General features: G+C 25.1%; 1 protein-coding gene across 2 annotated transcripts in view; it reads right to left on the bottom strand.

Moving 5' to 3' along the window:
* LOC122497700 overlaps positions 1-21,135 on the bottom strand; it is a 58,505-nt gene extending 37,370 nt beyond the window's left edge. The window contains exon 1 of one of the 2 annotated variants that reach the window (XM_043604979.1): positions 20,538-21,135. In XM_043604979.1, the coding sequence (XP_043460914.1) occupies positions 20,538-20,621 (84 nt within the window). In that variant the 5' untranslated portion in view covers positions 20,622-21,135. The remainder of the gene's footprint in view (positions 1-20,537) is intronic. The other variant, XM_043604971.1, reaches the window with a different exon arrangement.
* Between the last annotated feature and the right edge of the window lie 346 nt (positions 21,136-21,481).

Genomic DNA, 21,481 nt, shown 5'->3' with positions numbered 1-21,481 from the left:
TCATAATTTTCTGATTTTTTTTTTGATTTTTTGAAAAGAAATTCGTAACCACTTATTTATTAAATAATCATTTATATTCAAAAAGTCCTGAAGCGTTTTTGCATAATGTAGAGTTTTAATATTGACGGTAGTTTCAATTTATAATAAATTTTAGACTCTGATAAAACAGACTGAGAACTTGAGTAGCTAATACTTATATATAGTCGCTTGTAGCTTCAGATATCTGTGAGTTTCAAAAAAAAAAAAATTGATAACTTGATTTTTGTATTTTTAATCCAGTTTTTCAATTTTTCTTCAAGTTTCTTCTAGCTGCAAAATTATATAGGTACAAGGAAAAACTTGAAACAAACTAAATTTGATTTAGTCAAATTACTGCACTTTTACTTATTGAATGGAATGAATTAAAGTAAATTTAATTGAACTTGCGGGGATGAATTGAAATGAAAAATAAAAATTGATTGAGACATGAAGAGAGCGAACGTGTGAAAATGTAATTCTTTTTTTTTTCTTTCTAAACGTGAAAGTCAATTGTGTGAAGTTGCTCTAGGACTGACTGTATATATAACTGACAACAAGAAAGAAGATTCCCACACTGCTATGAGGTTCATCTTCTTTTGAGTGCACACGTGGTATAAACACACATATGTTGACTTATCCACACCTGTGTCTATTCCTTATTCGTGTTCTTTTCTTCTTTTATAGTTTCTATAACAGGCGAACACACAGTGGTTCAACTACATTTTTTCGAAAGGGAGATTGAAGTCTAAACAGTAATTATCACCACCTTCCAACTGCCATTTCTCGAGAAATGCATTTAACCCGACGAATGAAAAATCACTAAAGAAAATAAACGCGATAATAATACGTGAATTTATATATATATAAATGTGCACGTGTTAATTATACTAAAAATATTTCATTCCTTTTCATATTTAATGATGAGAGTGAAGAGGGTAAATAATGAATGAAAAATGTTGATTGTTTTATTTAGAAATAAGATAAGTTTTTGAGCATTAAAAGTTTAAACTTGGGATCTTTGAATTATGATTATAATTAGTGAATTTTATTGAACAAACGAAGTACATTTTAGTGCTTATTTTTCTAAAATTTACTTTATAGTAAAGATTACTAACTAATTTTTCTAAAATTTTTATAGGGATAGCAAAACTGAAAATAAAAACAAAATCTAAAGATTTTGTTTTTTATTTTCAGTTTTGTTATCGTAAGAATTCCACAACCATATAATATGGTTGTCTCAACCATACATATACCTGGATCTCTTTCCGTGAGTGTAATTTCGCATCTCGAGGTCGACATTGAAAAGAAAATAGTACAATTAGAAAATAATACAATTAGACCCGCAGCACTTTGATGAAGGCTCTTGCGTGTTTTGATTCATTTTAAAACAAATACGAGGTCTGGCTTTTATATACGCAGTATAATGAATATAATATATTCGCAATATAACATTTATAGCATTTGATCCCTTTTATATTTTCCCAAGGAGACGACGACGACCTATTCTTTGTTATACTCACTTAAAAAAAAAATAAAAAAAATTCATTGAAAATAAAGTAGAGCATTGCTAATATTGAAATTATAAATTATAAACATAGAACGTATAATCGTGGGCGTTTAATGCTATTTTATACTCATAGTTCTTTTTATTTGTTGAGAGGTAATCAACACTTATCGAAAGCTCTTTGGAGTGTTATTAAGAGATTAACTCTTTTTTTCTCCATCTCTTTCTTTTCTATTCAACAGGAATGCGCACTGAGAAATAATTACTTATTAAATATACATAATTATTTGACCTTAATTAGAATGTGAGAATGTTGCGCGTTTAGAGTAGAGGGCAAATTACATATTTAGACGTACAGGAATATAGCATTAATGTAACTAATGTAACCGTGTTATTATCAGGATCAGTGACAATTAGTGTACTTTTTTAATTATGTTTGTTTGTATATTTCTTTGTGTAACTACTAATAATTTTAATTTTGAATTTAAACACCTAAATTACTCTAATTTATACACTGAGAAACAATTTATTTGATTTAAAGAACCGATTACTTGTCTATTATCTCTTGCAGAGAAAGATTTTATTTAAACCAAATATAATTTAATGGACTTAAATAAGTGTATATTTGTCTCAAAATCTACTGAATTATTTATTTGGTTTAAATACAACTTTTTAGAATAGAAAAGAAATTGAAAATAATAAATTTTTGTTTTGTTTTTCAATAACGATAGTAGTTGTAGCAGTAGTAGTAGTAATAATAATGTACATTATATAATAAAATAGTAATAACAATAATAATAATTGTAAGTGGTTCGCTGCGTACATTACTCTTTGTATGACACATGAGAAGTTACGAAGCATGTAACGTAAGATCTTACATTGCGTGGACCGTATACCGTAAAACGCTCATCGTCCTTTTTTTTCACGGTTAAGCCACAAGAATTTCAACTCGAGACAAATTGATACCACAAGAAAATGGATGATGTACCTCGTCCGAAGATATTCTTTTCTCGCTTCAGTGAGCATATACTTTAGTTTTTTTTTCTTTCTCTTCTTTTTATTTTGCTATAGTGAAAAACATGTCTCTCAGGAGATGCAACTCGACATTTTATCGACATGTAAGTTGTATATTAAGTATTTTGTAATAGATGTAAAATTTAATATTTCGTAAAAAATATTCCGTTTCATTTTACAATTAATTTTAATCCTTTTGAATTTTGCTTTTTCATTTCGAGTCAATCAATTTAATGGTCGAAATATAATAAAAATGAGATCATTAATATTCCACGAAATTTATGAATTTGGAATTTAACAATTCCAAATTCATAAATTTCGTGAAATATTAATGCTCTCATTTTTGGAATTTAACAATTCCAAATAATTCATAAATTTCGTGAAATATTAATGCTCTCATTTTTGGAATTTAACAATTCCAAATAATTCATAAATTTCGTGAAATATTAATGCTCTCATTTTTATTATATTTCGACCATTAAATTGGTGGAATTTTATTAGTTATTTTATTACTTTTGGATGAATTTTCATTTTTCGAATTACTTTTTGTCAGGATTTTTTATTTAAACTAAATGTTATGTGGCATAGATTTTACTTAACCGAATCTTAATGTGAACTGTAAGTAATAAATGAATAAAATAGATAAAAATAATATTTATTAATAATAAATTCGTCCAAATTTTTATTTCACGTTTTTTTCTCTTTTCTTGTTTTCTCGCTCTTTTGCATTTTTGGTCAGACTGAAAAATTTTCACCTGTAATCGCTATGAATTTCATTATATTAGTGAAATTTTTAGTTATTTCAATGGAATTGATTCCGAACTGATTCGAAAAAATAATTAAAAAGGATTTAAAACTGATTCAGAATAAAATGAGAAAATTGGAAATGATTAAAATTTTAAATAGAATCTGAACTGATTCAAAATAAAAATAAAATAATTGAAAAGGATTTAAAGTTGATTCGGAATAAAATAACAGAATAGAAAACGATTTAAAACTGATTCCAAATAAAATAAGATAATTGGAAATGATTAAAATTGAATATGAACTGATTCAAAATAAAATAAAATAATTGAAAAGGATTTAAAATTGAGTGGAAATAAAATGACAGGATTATGAAGGATTAAAATTGATTTTGGACTGATTCGAAATAAAAAATAATAATTGAAAAGGATTTTCAATTAAGTCAGAAAAAAATTACATAACCGAATTGAAGAAGATTAAAATTGATTCCGAACTGTTTCGAAAAAAAAATATTTCAAAAAGATTTAAAATTGATTCCGAATAAAATAAGAGAATTGAAAACGATTAAAATTAATTCTGAATTGATTCGGAATAAAATAACAGAATTGAAAAGGATTTAAAATTGATTTGGAATAAAATAACAGAATTGAAAAGGATTAAAATTGATTCTAAATAAAATAAAATAATTGAAAAGGATTTAAAACTGATGCGTTATAAAATAATAGAATTGAAAAAGATTAAAATTAATTCTGAATTGATTATGAATAAAATAAAGTAATTGGTAAGGGTTAAAATTGATTCCGAACTTAGTCGAAATAAAATAATTGAAAAGGATTTTTAAAATTGATTAGGAATAAAATAAGAGAATTGAAATCGATTCAAATGAATTCTGAATTGATTCGGAATAAAATAACAGAATTGAAAAGGATTAACATTGATTCCAAATAAAATAAAATAATTGAAAAGTATTTTTGAAGTTGATGCGTTATAAAATAATAGAATTGAAAAAGATTAACATTAATTCTGAATTGATTATGAATAAAATAAAGTAATTGAAAAGGATTGAAAATTGTAACAGAATTGAAAAGGATTAAAATTATTTGAAATAAAATAATTGAAAAGGATTTAAAATTGATTAGAAATAAAATAACAGAATTGAAAAATTTTACAATTATTGATTCTGATTTGATTTGGAATAAAATAAGAAAATGAAAACCTGGAGAATAATACAAAAAAAATTAAAGTAACTTTATTAAATATTCGGTACAAACTTGTTGCATAAATTTGTAGAATAGCGAAAAAATATGCATAAAGTATTTATTTGTTTTTAAACAAAAATAATAAAACACTTTGATATTTGGGAGGTCTTGGTCATTGATCCGGCGCAGGTTGAGGTGACACGAAATTGCGATGGCACTGACCTAGCTGGCAGCTTCAGGACCACATTTGGTGGACCGTTCCTCAACACTCCTCGGTTGGTACTGTTATTCAGCTGACACACTTCGCTCAGAATACCAAACAACTCCAGATACGATAATGCATCAGGAATTTCAACTTGAACTAGAATCGCGACCAAGGCTACCGACCCAGCCTTCTTTTAACGACTCACCTCTACTTCCATTTTTGTACTAAACTCCGTAATTAATCGACATCTATCTATATGGTCGGGCAATATTCTCTTATTGCAGATTATTCCCCTGTCTATCTGCTTTTAATACATCCAATTTATATGATACTTTCAGTTAAAACATCTCTACAACGGCTCTTTTTGATGTATTATCCTATCTTTCAACTAATCCACGCCAGCATTTGTATAGAAATTTACTTTTTGTTCGTGCGCATTTTCTTTTTTTAATAAACCTGTTTTCTCTCTTCTGTATATATATCAGTTTCTTGGTTCGTATATATAAATGTGTCAAGATATTATTTATTATACATACGTCAAAATGCATTTCGTAATCGTTTATATAATCATAAATTAGCTCACTAATTGCATTCAATTTATTATACGTGGTTAACGCGAATTTATTTCCTTGAGAATTCAATTTTTTATTCAATATGATAAAATTATTCTTAATTTTTAATAAAGGAAGATAAATATCAGTATAATTATTTTTTAATTCGCTCTCTTTAAATTTGCTCTGTAAATATATGATTTGTAAATTTTAAGCGTTTTATAAATGAACGAAATTTTCTTTAGCTTTGGAGATTTTCAAAAATTAATGATTACAATCCTGCTGTACAAAGCAAAAAAGTTTATAATTGCATTTGTCTTTAGGTTAATTTTAGCTAATACCGCAAAACTGCAGGAATAAGAACTAATTTATTAGTAAATTAATAATTACGAAAATAGTCAAATTTGATTAACTGAATTAGTTACCAGAAAGTTTAGTTATTTTGACATAACCCAAAAGTAAATTTAAATAATAATTTATTAGTCATTATTAGGTAATTAATTGATTAGTAAAAATTACTATTTGAATCAAGTGACTGACTTTTTACTATCAAATTTATTTTTCTTTAACTGACGAGAATACTGTACTACCCGTGTGGAAAATGAAAATTGGTCCTAGCCAGGTCCTACCTATTTTGCCCTGTTAATAGCTTGGTCCTAGGTTGGCAGTGTAGGTTGGACCAACAATGGGTGGTGATGCGATTCTAGCCTGGTCCTAACTTGGGAGCCTAGTTAGGACCAGTTTATGGGTCCATTTTAGGACCTAGAAAGGACCATCTCAGACCGTATTTTCTATTTCATTATAATTTTAATTAGTTAATAATATTTGTTAAAGAAATAACCTAAATTATTAATAATAAGTATTAGTTTTAATTAATTATAATTTTTTTCAATTAAGTGATGACCAAAAGCGAATTCATAAATAATGTTAGTATATGTAGAGATTAATATATATTCCTCTAATATATACATTAAAAATTATAAAAAAATTAGAAATTTGTTAATTAAATTATTTTACAGTATATATAATCATTAAATTGCATACTTATACGAATACAATGCAGAAAAATCGGAATAAACGCAAACCTAAGAAGTAAATAAAATCTAACGCACGCGGGAATCGAACCTACGACCTACGGACTACGAGACTAACGCCCTAACCACTATGCTAATGAAACTAGTTGAGATCAAAATTTTTATTGTCAGTGACTTGTGGACTTGCTTTTGATGATTCAATATAGTAATTATTGACACTAATACACAATAATAAATAAAAAAATAGTTTAACAACAACAATAATAATAAAATAATATCCAAATATAAAAATTCAAAAATTAATATTTTTATATTATATCAAGAAAAAAAATATCTATACATTTTCGTTAAAAACAGGTTTTTCATTGTTCTCAATCATTTTTAACATATTAATTTCTTGGTCTAAAAAAAATATTCGTCTTTTGGACTTGGAAATTTTTCCTAATTAATTAAGCGGGTGATCCACTTTTTAAAAAAATGTCAAAAAAATTTATGTTAAAAACACGTTTTTCATTATTCTAAATCATTTTAAGCATTAATTTTTTGTTGCAAAAATTTTTTTAGACTTGGACTTAGAAATTTTTGCTAATGAAACTAGGAAGCCCAGGTAGGTCCTGGGTTGGACCTGGGTGGGTCAGCCCACATTCGAATTGCAATATCTCTTAGTGTTTAGCACCAACTTAAACGAAACTTAAAATCAGCGAACGAAATTAGAAATATATTTTACTAATGATAATTATATTGCAGTCTGTATCTGTTTAAATAAATAAATAAATTTTGCTGTTTTATTAACTTTTGTAACAAATTACTTAAAAATTTGCAGTTTTTTATCTAACTTCGCGATTATTACACTTGAGTAGTGAAATATGAAGATAATTTATAATTTTAACAATTCAGCATTTGTTTAAACAAAAAATTGTTGTTATTTATTAATTCTTGAGACAATAAAGCGTCTAGACACTTGTAGTCTTTTTAAATTTTGCAATTAACTAATCTGAGAATTTACTTATTGCAAAATTAGAAAAAACTGCTAGTTTCTAGGTTGATTGTGTAAAAAGTTAGTAAATAACAATTATTTGTTTAAACAATTGCTGAATTAATAAATTAATAAATTAACTTTATTTTATAGTATTTGTATAATTTTCTGATTTATGTCAAACAATAAATTGTTTAAACAAATATGATTATCAATTAATTTTATAAATATTAATTGAGAATATTTATCAATTTTTACATGTTTTTCATGTATCAATTTTGACACTTTATTTTCCTAAAACCTTTTCTAAGTCATAACTGGATCTCCTAGCTAGTACCAAGTTAGGACCAGCCTAGGATATATAAAAAGGGGTTGCCAAGTTAGGTCCAAGCTAGGGCCAATAATCATTTTAGGCATAGCATGGTGATTTCTACACGGGTAAACTGTGATTATAATAAGAATAAAAATTAATAAAAATAAATTTTAAAAATTCCCTTGAGACAAATATTTTTTTTTTTCATTCGGTGATTATAAACGTTGTGAACTTCAGTGTCATTTATTGAAATTTTTGAACTTTAAAGCCATCTCTAAATTTAAGGGAAAATTAAATATAAGAATAGATCAAAAATCTTCTTTAGAATAATATTAATATTAATAAAAATAAAAATAGCAGTAATAATAATAATTGAAGCTACTTTGTTGTGGTATGTCAGTAATTTAGTATTTTTATCTTCTTTGGAAGCTGCAGTATTTTTTTTCATACAATCCTCCTGATTTTTTTTTTCATAAGAGTTTTGCAAATTTTACTTTTATCTTGGTATTGTTGTTCGTTATTTAATCGTCTTAGACTCACAATAAATATATAGAAAAATTGTTTTCATGAATAAATTCAAATGCAGTGATGATTGCAGGTTACATCGAACATTTTATTCATTTATTCCGCTTACTGAATCCTGTTTCTGAATTTTTGATTCTTGTTATGTAAAGCGAATTGCTTAGAATTGAAAACAATCGCATCTTTATTTGTTTGTGTTTTTAAATGTGGAAAATAATTTTTATTTCTAGTATTTTTGTATTAAAAATGCTAAATAAAAATAAAACTCATGCAGAAAGGAAAATCTACCTATTATTTATTTATTTTAAAAACAATAAACGGGCTAAATACCCATTCGTGCAAAAGTACTATGTACAATAAAAAAATAGGTATTATTTTATTTTATATTTTTATTATTAAATCATTATATTTTTATATCGATGTAAGATGTCTTTTGCAATAGAAAAAACCGGATACAACGAACAAAAAAACTAAATTCTCTCTGATATAATAATTAGAAAAAAAACAACTTTCGATCATGAAATGCGACGAGGACAAAGTCTGATGTCATTGATTTTTCCTAAGTACATAGTCAAGAACCTAGAAATGAATCTATTTACCATTAAAGATGATTTCTAACCGATTTTCGCATTTGAACTTCCTTTAGTGGCTATTTTGCTAGTCAAACACAACCTTTGCCTCGAAATTCAATTTCAACTTGAAAATCAAATAAGAAAATGACTGTAAATTACATAGACATTATTGAAGCATATTATTTCAGCTATGCTTGATGGTGAAGAGGACAAAAAAAGCAGATAGAATTTCAAGTCAACGACCTGTAAAATACAAATAATACAAAGATCGAACTCTTTATTCTCGCATTGTGCTTATTTTCAAAGTATCGTTTCTCATTTTTTTCTCTCTTATTTAGAGGTAAAAAATAAAAATTCGAATAAAAAAATTGTAAAAAATATTTTAAAAAATTATTGAATCTTCAATTGACTTAGAGAAATTTATACACTGGAAAAAATTTATTTGACTATAAAATAATTGATTACTTGTGTATTATCAAATAAATATTTACTTGAATTAAGTAATGTTTGTTTAAATCAAATAAATTGTATTTGAACCTATAATTTCTATATTTTAAGCAAATACAGTTTAATTGATTTAAATAGAAATTACTTGATACAAATAAATTCGAAAATAGAAATCTACATTTGAATTAAATTTTTTTTTCAGTGTAAACTTAATTAAGATTAATAATAATAATTGTAATTAATAATAATTATAATTTTTTGCTTAATTTTCATTCTGTAACAATACTTGACTTGGAGAAATTGATAAACTTAATTAAATTATTTATTAATAAAGATAAAAACAACATCTGTAATAATAACAAATTTTATATTTTTCTGTAATTTTCACTTTGCAAAACGTTGACTCGGAAAAATTAAATAATTCAATTAAATTATTATTTAATAATAAAAATAAAAACTGTAATTAAAAAATAATATAATAATAAATTTTATATTTTTTCGTAATTTTCACTTTGAAAAACGTTGACTCGGAGAAATTGAAAAACTCAATTAAATTATTTAAAAATAATAAAAATAGCAATTAAAAAAATCATAATGAAAATAATGACTAAAAGAACAATAATAAAAATAATCAATAATAAAAATCTAATAATAAACGTAATAAAAACGTTAATGAAACGGAATCTTCAAGCCATCAAATGCGTTCCACATTGAGAAGTAAAGTGTGCAAAGGTATTTCTTTATCGACAACTGAGATCATCGTGCGAGAGATGTTCATATATATATATATATATATATATATATATATATATATATATATATATATATATATATATATATATATATATATATATATATATATATATATATATATAGTACGCATATACGAAACCGATTAAACGTTTAATAATTATTTATAAAATTTATACACGTCGCTTATGGCGCAACTTCTTTTTCTTCTTATTGAACGAAAAAAAATGAATGAAAAAAAAATTCAGGATAGATAAATCTCATCTCTTTGTTAGAAGACGCGATTATAATTATATGTATATCTATATATGTATAATACTCTCAACAATTTACAATTCGCGCCACAATAATATTTCCATCTCGAAAAGATAAAATGACTTCAGAGAATTTAATGGTTTATATAGCGCGCTCATATGTACAACTGTTGCATGACTTGTGTATTTTCATTTTTCTTCAATCAAACGTTCGCTTTTGATTTTGACAAATGAAGAGAAAAAACAAAGAACACCTTCCGGATTATTATTTTTCTATTTGTTTTTTTTTTAGTTTTAATTATATGTTTGTAATAGAAAAAAATTGATTTCTCAAGTCATGATGGAATGACTAATTAGAATAGGCTGCTCATCTGGTTATTGTATTTGTAAATTAGGAGAAGACCTTGATTGTATTTTCTTCGGAAGATGATTAATCAAATGAGAGGTGATGAAGATTGAATCATTTTTCAATTTCTGTCATAATGTTATGTATATGTCGCGACTAGTATTATTGACCCTAGTATTACTGACTATAGTTCCAGGTAAAGCTCTTTTTCCTTGTAGAAATTGTTGAACTCTTATTGATGTGTTGTTATGAGTAAAGAAGAACGGTGTGTACTTCTTTTTGTGAAAATTTTTTTCATCAGTAAAAATTTTATTTTAGGGGTAGTTTTGAGCAACAAAAAATTGTCTTTGTGATAGTTTTATTCAATATAAACTTCATTTTGTGATAAATTTTTATACAGAGAAACTTTATTTTAGAAGTAAATAAATTTATCACAAAAACAAAAATTTCAAAAGAAATTTTACTTTGTAATAAATTTTTACCAACAACAATTTTATTTTGTGATGAATTTTTATTAGCAGAAGCTTAGGGGTAGGTAGTTTTTTTCAATAGAATATTTTCATGATAGTTTGTTTTCATCAAAAATATTATATTAGGTATAGCATTTTTTATTTGTTGGATTTTGAACAAAATTTTTATTTGGAATTTGTTGAAAGCAGTTTTTTTTGTGAAATTTTGTAAGATTTAAATTAGTAAAAAATTATATTAATTTTTAGTAATTGTTTACAAAAAATTTAGTAAATAAATTTAAAATTAATTGAAAAAGTAAAATTTTACTAAGATTAGTAAAAAAAAAAATTTTAATAATTTTAATTACTTTTTACTAAAAAATTACAAATTTCATAGAAGAAAACTGTGCTTTCTCTAAATTTGAATTAGTGACTGACTTTTTGTTTTTGAATTAGTAAATTTTACTAATCAGTAGTAACTTCTATAAACTTATTAAATTAAATTATTAGTTAAATTTGACAATTGTAAAAAAAGACTCAAATTTTGTTAAATATTATTTTTTGGCAAATTGAAATTATGCAGATTTTTGTTCTTTACTTCTAAACAAAATTAGAAAATTGTTAAACAACTGTGATTAAGAAATAGAAAATGTATTTTATAATTAATTTAAAATTGTAATGACAAATAGAAATCATCAGAATTTTTTTCACTTTTTTCCATTAAAAAAGATATAAGAAAAAATTTTTTTTTTAAATTAAAATTTTGTCAAATATTATGTTTTGGCAAATTGAAATTATGCAGATTTTTGTTCTTTATTTCTAAAAAAAATTTGAAAATTGTTAAACAACTGTGATTAATAAGAAATAGAAAATTTATTTATTTTGCATTATTTTTGTTTAAATGAATCCCAATTTTTTAACAAAATCATTATTTTGTTTTAGAAAAAGAAGAAAAATATTTGCACAATTCCTATTTTTAATCTTATTTTTGGAGCAAGATTTTCTACAGGAATTATGACATTCAAAAATTTCAACCTTTTTAAATTAAACAACTTACAAAAGTATTTATTTGTTATAAAACATGAAGACATCGATTGCTCCGTGTCGAAGACTCGGAGTGATCGATTTCTTCATGTTTTATAATAATTAAAGATGACCAAGTTCAATTATTATTTTCTAGAATTTTAAATTATTTTTTATGAAAATAATTAAATTCCTGTGAAATTTTTATTATTTATGAAAAAAATTAAACGTTTGCATAGTACAATTTTATTAAATTTTTTTTTGAATAATGGATTTCTTTTTGGGAAATTTTAGTAAATGTTGAAAATCATTGAAATTAGAAAAATTTTTGAAAATAATTTAAATTAGGACAAGAATTTTTTTTTTGACATTTTTTATGAAAATAATTGAATTTTAGAGAAGAATTTTGTTTTATTTATAAAGAATTGGGATTGTTACGAGAATTTTTTTCAAATTTTGAACACATTTGAATTTTATAAGAAGAATTTTATTTTTTTTTAAATAATTGAATTTCTACAAATATTTGTAATTTCTCCAAAATTGAATTTTTTTAGTGTTTTCAACAAAAATTTAAATTAGAAAATTTTTAAATTCTATTATTTTTAAAATTGCTAATTTTATTTCAAAAAAGGTACTAAGAAGTTAGTCGCGCGAATTTATTGTTGCTAGTTTTAATAAAAATAATAATAGTTTACAAAAAATAGGAACGTTTTAATGTTTTATTAAAAAATAATAAATATTCTTATTAATGTAAATTAATGACTCAATTTTCATTATAATTCAGATTTAAACAAAGATAAATTTGATGACGCTCAAAGAAGAAAATTGATGATCCTAAAAAATTAATAGTATTCATCAATCGCTGATAATTTTAATTAAAAGTTTTGATAAATCTTGAGTTATTTAACACAAGACACAATTTAATACAACGACTGTTGTAACAAACTAACGGCATTTAAATTTTTCTATTATCGAATATTTTTACACCTTCTTTTTCTATCCGCCATAGTAAAAACTATACATTCTCGAATGTATATATAAGAAAAAAAGGGAAGCAAAGAAAGAGTTAAATAAATAAACCGTGAATTCTAAAACCTACTTTCTTTATATCATCATGCAATTGGCAATTACTCTCATTTCGTTGTAATTTCGATAATTGCACAACACAGACGCACACACTATTGAAAATTATTATTTTCACTATATACATGAATATAGGCGTTGACTATGTAACGGTACATAAGCAATATAGTATAACGAATGAGGAAAAATAGGAAGATTTAGAAAACTATACAAGTTGAACTTATTTCGTGTTATTACACTAGCTACGAAGATAGAATCATAATTGGAAACAGAAGATTTAGAAGAGTATAAAAAAAAGAATTTGACGTTATATTAGTTGCGGTGCAATAAAAAGAAAGAGAGAGAGAGAGAGAGAGAGAGAGAGAGAAAACAATGCAAAAGAAAAGAAAGGATGAAAGCAGAATCAAGATCATCTTCACGCAATGTCGAGTGGAGGCGCGCACAGGCTTACATAATGCTTTCATGCAAGACAAGGCCAAGGTTTCCAGTGTATAACCTGCGCGAGAGCCTTGCTTTCCATTATTGAATAACAGCATCAAGTCTCTTTTCTTTCATTACAATCAACTTCTTATCTGCATTCAATGAATTTCATGTTTATTATACTAATTTTACGCGTGTATTACCTTATAGATAGATGGATAGATAGATAGATAGATAGATATATGTATAACAATTAAGTGTCTCTCATTATAAATTCGTTAAATTATGAATGTAGACATCGAATTTATAATTTTACATTTATATAGAAAATTTATAGTGTACCGTTTCATTGCTCTCATAATTAAAACTCATGAATTACTAATTAATGCAATTTCGAGCGAATTATTGCTAGTTTCAATTACACAAGTTTTTCTTCTTAAAAGCGTGTGCGGGAGGAGTGAGAAAATTTATTATATATACTGAATTACGAATACATGACAAATTTGAATATTTGTCTGGTGGTAATAAATTTTAATAACTTGGGGTTTAAAATGATTTTTCATGTGTAAAAATATATCAAATTTATAGAAGTATAAAAGGAAGGTGTATAAAAGTTGAATAGATTCGTTTTCAGTTGAATAGGTTTTATTACTTAAATTTAATTTCTTAATTATTGCTATTATTTTAATTACACTTTTATACAATTTGCTTAAAATTATCAAGTAATTAATTTTGTTACATTAAATTAAATGGGTATTTAAATATTTGTGATATAGTAATAACCAAGAAGCAAAAAAAGTGGCGAACTGAATTGAAAACGAATATTATCTTATTTTTATTGGTCTTTATTAAGTTTAATTAATTTCGTTGAATTAAATTAGTTGATGATATTTTTGGACTAATTAATTTTTATCACTCTCTATAATTTGGATCAGTTAAAATTTAAAAATAACTGATTTCAATAAAGCATAACTGTTTATAAGATAAAAGTAGGGGAGAGTCTCTAGTTGTGAGACGGGTTTCATTTTTGACCCGTAAATTGTAAACGGGCAAACGAAATTGTAAATAAAATACACCGTTCGAAAGGTAACAGAAATACGCAACTTTTATTAAAAGAAAGTATAGTGTTTCGATGAACTCAAAAAATTTTACGATACATTTTCCGAGCACATCGCTTTTTTCAAAAAAAAAAAATGTCTCCAGTTGTGAGACACTCATTAAAAATTGCTAAAATTTAATAAGTTTGACATAAAACGTTATGTTTATTAGAAATAATTAAATATATTAATAATATATATTATTATATACTGAATAATAATATTTATTCGCCAAAATATGACTATCAAATAAACACAATTTAATAGCTTCAACAAGAGCATTAAAATTGATTTCTTCTGAATCAATTGACTTTTTTCCACTTGACATGCCCAAAAATACTAGAAAAAAAATCAAAACAACATTTAAATAGTATGCCTGCAAAGTAGTATTTTTTATGCTGCCCAGATGGGTGTTGACACCGTCTCACAACTGGTGATATGCTGTGTCTCACACCCAGAAATTGGCGCTATTTTGAAAAAGGAAAATTAAATTATTTTCAACCGTAGATTGAAACAATGCAATGTTGCATCACAAAATATAAGGAAAACACTAAAAGAAAATGCATTACATTTACCTTTTTCAATTAATTAAATTGCAAAAAAAGTACTTTGCATTTATTGAAAAAACGCTTTTTAGTCGATTATCACACACAGTGTTGGTATTTAACAAAAACAGTTTATATATCCGTTTCGGTGTACACGAAATAGTTGGCTCATATAAAAAGAAATGTTTTTATATAAACCAATCAGCTTTTTAATATTGCATGTTAAAAAAAATTGACTGTCTCACAACTGGAGGTGTCTCACAACTGGAGACTCTCCCCTATAACTGATATTTCAGTGCATATTTTTTGAATCAATTTAATTATAGTCAAATTTAACTCCTTTTTCAGTTATTTTTTTACCGATAGTCGTTTATTTTTTCATTGACAATCAGTTACTTTTTACTAACTGTTGAAGCAAAAAATCAATTACTAATTGATAGGTAAATAGTGATTTTTTAATTTAGAAAGAAGTTAGTTAATTTTATTGAATTAATTAATTTCTTTGTGTTTAATTCTTTCTTAATTTGAATTAGTTAAAAATAACTAATTTTATAATAAAAAGTCAGTCACTTATTTAATGAGTAGGATAATATTATTTTATACTAATGAAATAGTTAATAATGATTAATTATTAGTTAAATTCACATTTAGTTTTTTACATCAAGTTCAATTATTTAATTTTTTAAGATAACTTAATTAGCTATTAGGAATAATTTAAAATAATTAATTTTCTATCAAAGTTTTTTAATACCAAAATTTACAAAAAATTCAGCTTTGTAATTCTCAAAATAATGCTCGATATAATTCTCAGTAATTAAATAACAAAATTTAATTGATAATTTCATTAATTTCAATAATTAGTTTAGTTATTTTATTGCATAAATATTGTTTGTTAATTTAACTTTTTCCACATTTTTCTAAATCTAATTTTGTGTTTTTAGCAAAAAATTTACTATTTTGTTTGGCAGTTTATATCGTTTACTCAACACAGAAACAAATTTATTTAAATAAAATAATCGATTACTTAATATTTATAAATTAATTAAACTTAATAGTTAATACTCAGCTTAAAAAATATTTACTTGAAACAAATAATATATTTTGAAAATAAAAATACAAAAATAGAAATATATAAATAAAAAAATTCAAGTAAATGTTTATTTAATAATAGGTAATACACTTTTTTACTCAACTTTTAGTCAGATTTTAGTGTTAAATTACTCAAAATCATCATGAAAATAGTTACTAATTTAAATTAGTGTACCCTCTAAATCTGAAATCGTAGAAAAGTTAATGATTTACTAGTAAAACCATAAACGAATTGGCCTTATTCTGATTAGTAAAAAAAAACTAATTATGATAAGAAAACATCTAATTAAACAATCAAATTCAATTAATTATTTGAAAAAAGTCACTAAAATAATAAGTAAACATAAACTTACTAATTTTTTTTATTATTTAACAGAACCTAAAATTACATTAACTAATGAATTAGTCACTCTCTAATACTGAATCAGTGAAATTTGACTGATTTTCAGTGATTCTATTCTCGCGATTTGAATCAGTGAAATTTCACTGAAGATCAGTTAAAAATGATTAAAATTTCAGTCATTTTTTACTGATTAACCAATTAAAAAATAACTGAAATTTTCAATGTGCCTAACATAAATTTTCAGTAATTTTTTAATTGGTCAATCAGTGAAAAATGACAGATATTTCAGTAATTTTCAACTGATTTTCAGTGAAATATTCCACTAATTCAAATTAAAAGAATAAAGTCACTGAAAATCAGTCAAATTTCACTGATCTTCAGTAGAATTTTACTGATTCAGATTTAAATAGCATTTTTTATTAAAAATTAATTAGTACTGTTACTAATTTATTTAATTGTTGCTGTTGAATTAGTCAAAAGTGACTAATTCGATATGTTAGGGAGTACTCTCTAAATTTTAATTAGTAAAAATGTTTACTAATATGAATTAGTGACTGACTTTTAGCTTTTGAATTTTATTAGTACAGTAGGTAATTTTATTGGTAAAATTTATTTAAAATTAATAATAATTAACTGAATAAAAATACCACAGTAAATCGTGAGGTGTTAAAATAACACCAGAATGGATTAAAATAATCTGCAACAGTTGAATCCCACTAGGATGAAATTAACATCAGAAAGGATTAAAATAATCCAATTTGGTGTTAGTTTTGACTATGAATGAAACTTTACTTCAAATCAAAACCAAATCAACGATTTGTCAAAGAAAGTCAAAGTGAGTCTAAGTCAAAGTCTTGGTCTTGGTAAAATTTATAATCAAAGGCTTATTTAAAGCCTTATTTAAAGTCTTATTCAGAGTCTTATTCAAAATCTTAGTCAAAGTCTTAGTCAGAGTCTTATTCAAAATCTTATTGAAAGACAAAGTCAAAGTCTTAGTCAAAATCATATAGTCACAGACTACGTATAAGACTAAGACTTTGAATAAAACTTTAATTAAAACTAAGACTTTGATTTAGACCAAGACTTTGACTTAGACTAAGACTTTGAATAAAACTTTAATTAAAACTAAGACTTTGATTTAGACCAAGACTTTGACTATGAGTCGCTTTGGCTTTCTTTGACAAATCGTTGGCTTGGTTTTGAATTGAAGTCAAATTTCATTCATAGTAAAAAATAACACCAAAGTGGATTATTTTAATCTTTTTTGGTGTTAATTTAATCTGCAACGATTTTTAATACTTCATAATCTACTGTGACACTAAAAATGTTTACTAATTTAAATTAGTGGCTGACTTTTTGCTTTGAAAACATTCACAAATGATGTCACGATTTTGAGGGAAAGGGGAGGTCTCTATTAAACGTGAAACAATGTATTTTTCACATGTGAAATTGCATGAAATTGCGTGACAAATGGGGAGGGGGGGGGGCGGGGTTGGAAAATCTCACAAAATTGCGTGACATTTGTGAACGCTCCCTTTTACAAAATAAGTAAATTTTACTAATAAGTAGTAGGGTAAGTCCACTGACTTTCGTCTGAGAGTCGTTGCGAACATATTTTTAAAAAATCTAATTTTCATATATGTGAAACTCGATGATTTTCTGAGTTCATTAATCATAATATTATGTTATAAATTTTATTTCGTTTAATAATATTAATGATAAATCGTCCAAACGCCCGTCCTGCCGGAAGGACGTTCCGAAAAAAAGGCTTTTAAAAAAAGGGAATTCAACTTTTCTTTTCTGGCACTCCTTGGGATTAAAGTAGACGAAAAGACGAAAAAATCCATATTTTTGACTTTTTAAAATAATAATTTAAACCATTTTTCAAAGCCTTTAAACTTGCTATGTTTTTAAACAGTGAAAAAAACATTTTTTCGTAAATTTAATGTAATATCCCCGAAAATCAATATTTTTTGACCGGACAAGTCTCTTTCTCTTCAAAAACGTTCAAAGAATGAAACCTAATTGTTCAATTAAAAAAAAATTCATTTTTAATATTGTTCAGTATATCTGAGTATAGACTCAGGCGTGAGTCCCTTCGAAATTGCTCTATAAAATTAATATGGAAGCAGATAAATATAAAACTAAATATATCGCTGGAAAGGTAATGAAACAAGCTTTCAAATGATGTAAATATCGAGTCTTTAAATTTATAAACCTGGGCGAGGCAGTCTCTTAAATAAAGCGAAAAGCGTCCTGCCGGCAGGACCGGGCTTCGTCATTCTGTGACTAAAAATTATGTGAATTTTTGGAAAATTGAACTTCTTCAAACTACCCAGCCCTTAGTTTTGAACTTACAAGCTCGATATTTATATGCGCTGAAAGCTTGTTTCGTTACCTTTCCAATGATATATTTCATTTTTTATTTATCTGAATCCATGTTAGTTTTTTTTAGTGATTTCGGAGGGACTCACCTGAGTCTTTTTCGTCCTGCCGGAAGGACGTTGGACGATCTATCATTAATTATCAAAAGTAGGTGGTTCACGATGTGATTTCGTAACCTTAAATTTTTCAACGTTTTAAAAGACGTTATTATTCAAAAACTATTAAATATTAGGGGTTGGTACTTACCACAAATATAAATCTTTCCATTCTGCACGTTGTAACGACCAAGATGAACTAAAAATTCTATTATTTGTGGACGAAAATTGATTTTAAAAATTTTTTTATCCAAAAAAATTACGCTTTTTGTATCACTTACAACTTTTTTGTCGGACCTCAAAAAAATTTGGGATTTTGCAAATATTTCTTTAAGAACATAATTTATCTTCTATTGAAATTTGGCGAAGGTGTTTTTCTTCGTTTTCGAAATAATAATTATAAAAAATTTTGTATGCAAAAAGGTTAATTCTAAGACTTGAACTTGATATTGACACTAAAATAACAATGCTTGTTGTTTATTTCAAGCATTATAATTAACCTTTTTGAACAAAATTTTTTATAATTATTATTTTGAGAACGAAGAAAAACACCTTCATCAAATTTCAATAGAAGATAAATTATGTTCTTAAAGAAATATTTGCAAAACCCCAAATTTTTTTGAGGTCCGACAAAAAAGTTGTAAGTGAAACAAAAAGTGTAATTTTTTTGGATAAAAAAATTTTTAAAATCAATTTTCGTCCACAAATAATAGAATTTTTAGTTCATTTTGGTCATTAGAACGTGCAGAATGGAAAGATTTATATTTGTGGTAAGTACCAACCCCTAATATTTAATAGTTTTTGAATAATAACGTCTTTTAAAAAGTTGCAAAATTTAAGGTTACGAAATCACATCGTGAACAACCTATTTTTGATAATGAATATTATTAAACGAAATAAAATTTGTAACATAATATTATGATTAATGAAATCAGAAAATCATCGAGTTTCACATATATGAAAATTAGAATTTTTTAAAATAGGGTCGCAACGACTCTCAGACGAAAGTCAATGGACTGACCCAGTAATTTCTACTAATTTTTTAGTAAAATTGCCAAATTCAAAAACTAACTAATTAAAATTAGTAAACATTTTTACTAATTAAATTTAAATTTAGAAAATACTCTTTAAATCTGAATTAGTCATTTTTGATAATGAAATAGTGCCGATTTGCTCATTATTAAATGAATGTGTAAGCTATAAATAATTATTCAAAAACTACTAATTGGTAATGGAAAATTACTAATTCATTTGTTAAGATTACTAAGTCATTTAGTGAACGTTACTAATTAAAATTTATTAATCGAAATGCGAGTAGAAAAAAAAATGAAAATAAAAAGAAAACAATGCGTAGGAGGGATAAAAGTAAAAATTTGCAAAAAAAATATTATAAGGGGTAAGAAAATATCAATTTGTCCCATTGTCCCCATTTAATACTGAATTACGATGATAAATGCACTTAATGTGTGATTAAGGATTATATACATGAAATTAGTGGTTTGACATTGAAAAATAAAAGAAAAGAAACTTTATAATATATACGATGTCGATGAACTTACCTGATAAGGATAAGCGCCAGGCCGATAGAAGCTGTTAGTTGTTAATGTCGGATGACTCTTGCTACTTCCGCACATAGAAGCCATGTTTCGAAATGTCCACTTCTTATGTCACACAAAATCCAACTTAAGATTGTTTTACGTGATTCTTTCTTCTCTCGTAACATTCAACTTAAAAGCACGCATAGCAAAATGCATAATTCTCCGTCTCTCACAATAAAGAAGCTCTCGCTTCAAAATGCTCCTTTGTAACGCTGCGGATGCGAGCGAATGACGCTAGAAATTGCCCACCGACTATTATCCTAATCGTCATTACAACACTGAACATGAAATACGAATTCCTTATTCTTTTTGCTTCTGCCTCCCTCCTTTTTTTTTATTCACCACTTTATTCTTTTTTTCTACTCCTCACAATCAAATTTGCATATTAAATGTTAACTTTTATATTTGAATAATTGTTTTGCACTTCACTTGATAACATTCTTTATTCTAGTCTTCTTTTATTGTCTCAACTTATTGTTTCTTTTTGAAAAAGTTAATTTAGCTTCAATTAATTTTACCCTTAAATTAATTTAATTTTTTAGAGTCGTTTTTTATATTTATTTCTTTTACTATTTTCTATAATTTTTAGTATCTATTTTTTAATGTTTTTTTTATTTTGTAATGTTCTTTATTTTCATTCTTTTCCTATTTTTATTACTTTTATATTTTTATAATTTTCTGTATTTTTAATATCAGTTTATTATAAGGTAATTTTTGAATATAAAATATAAATAGTTTAATATTTTTCCTATTTCGATAATTGCATCGTTTTGCAAATTTTTACTTCTATAAGAAAATTTACATAGTTTATTTAAAAATGAACGATTTTTTGTCTGTTTGAATTTGTTTGGGAAATTTTGTTTTTAAATTTTTTTCTTTGAAACACTTGTTTTTATTTTAAAGAA

The sequence above is a fragment of the Leptopilina heterotoma genome, unplaced genomic scaffold (genome assembly GCF_015476425.1).
Source record: "Leptopilina heterotoma isolate Lh14 unplaced genomic scaffold, ASM1547642v1 Lhet_10, whole genome shotgun sequence".
Classification (NCBI taxonomy): domain Eukaryota; kingdom Metazoa; phylum Arthropoda; class Insecta; order Hymenoptera; family Figitidae; genus Leptopilina; species Leptopilina heterotoma.
This window is presented reverse-complemented; position numbering and strand designations above follow the sequence as displayed.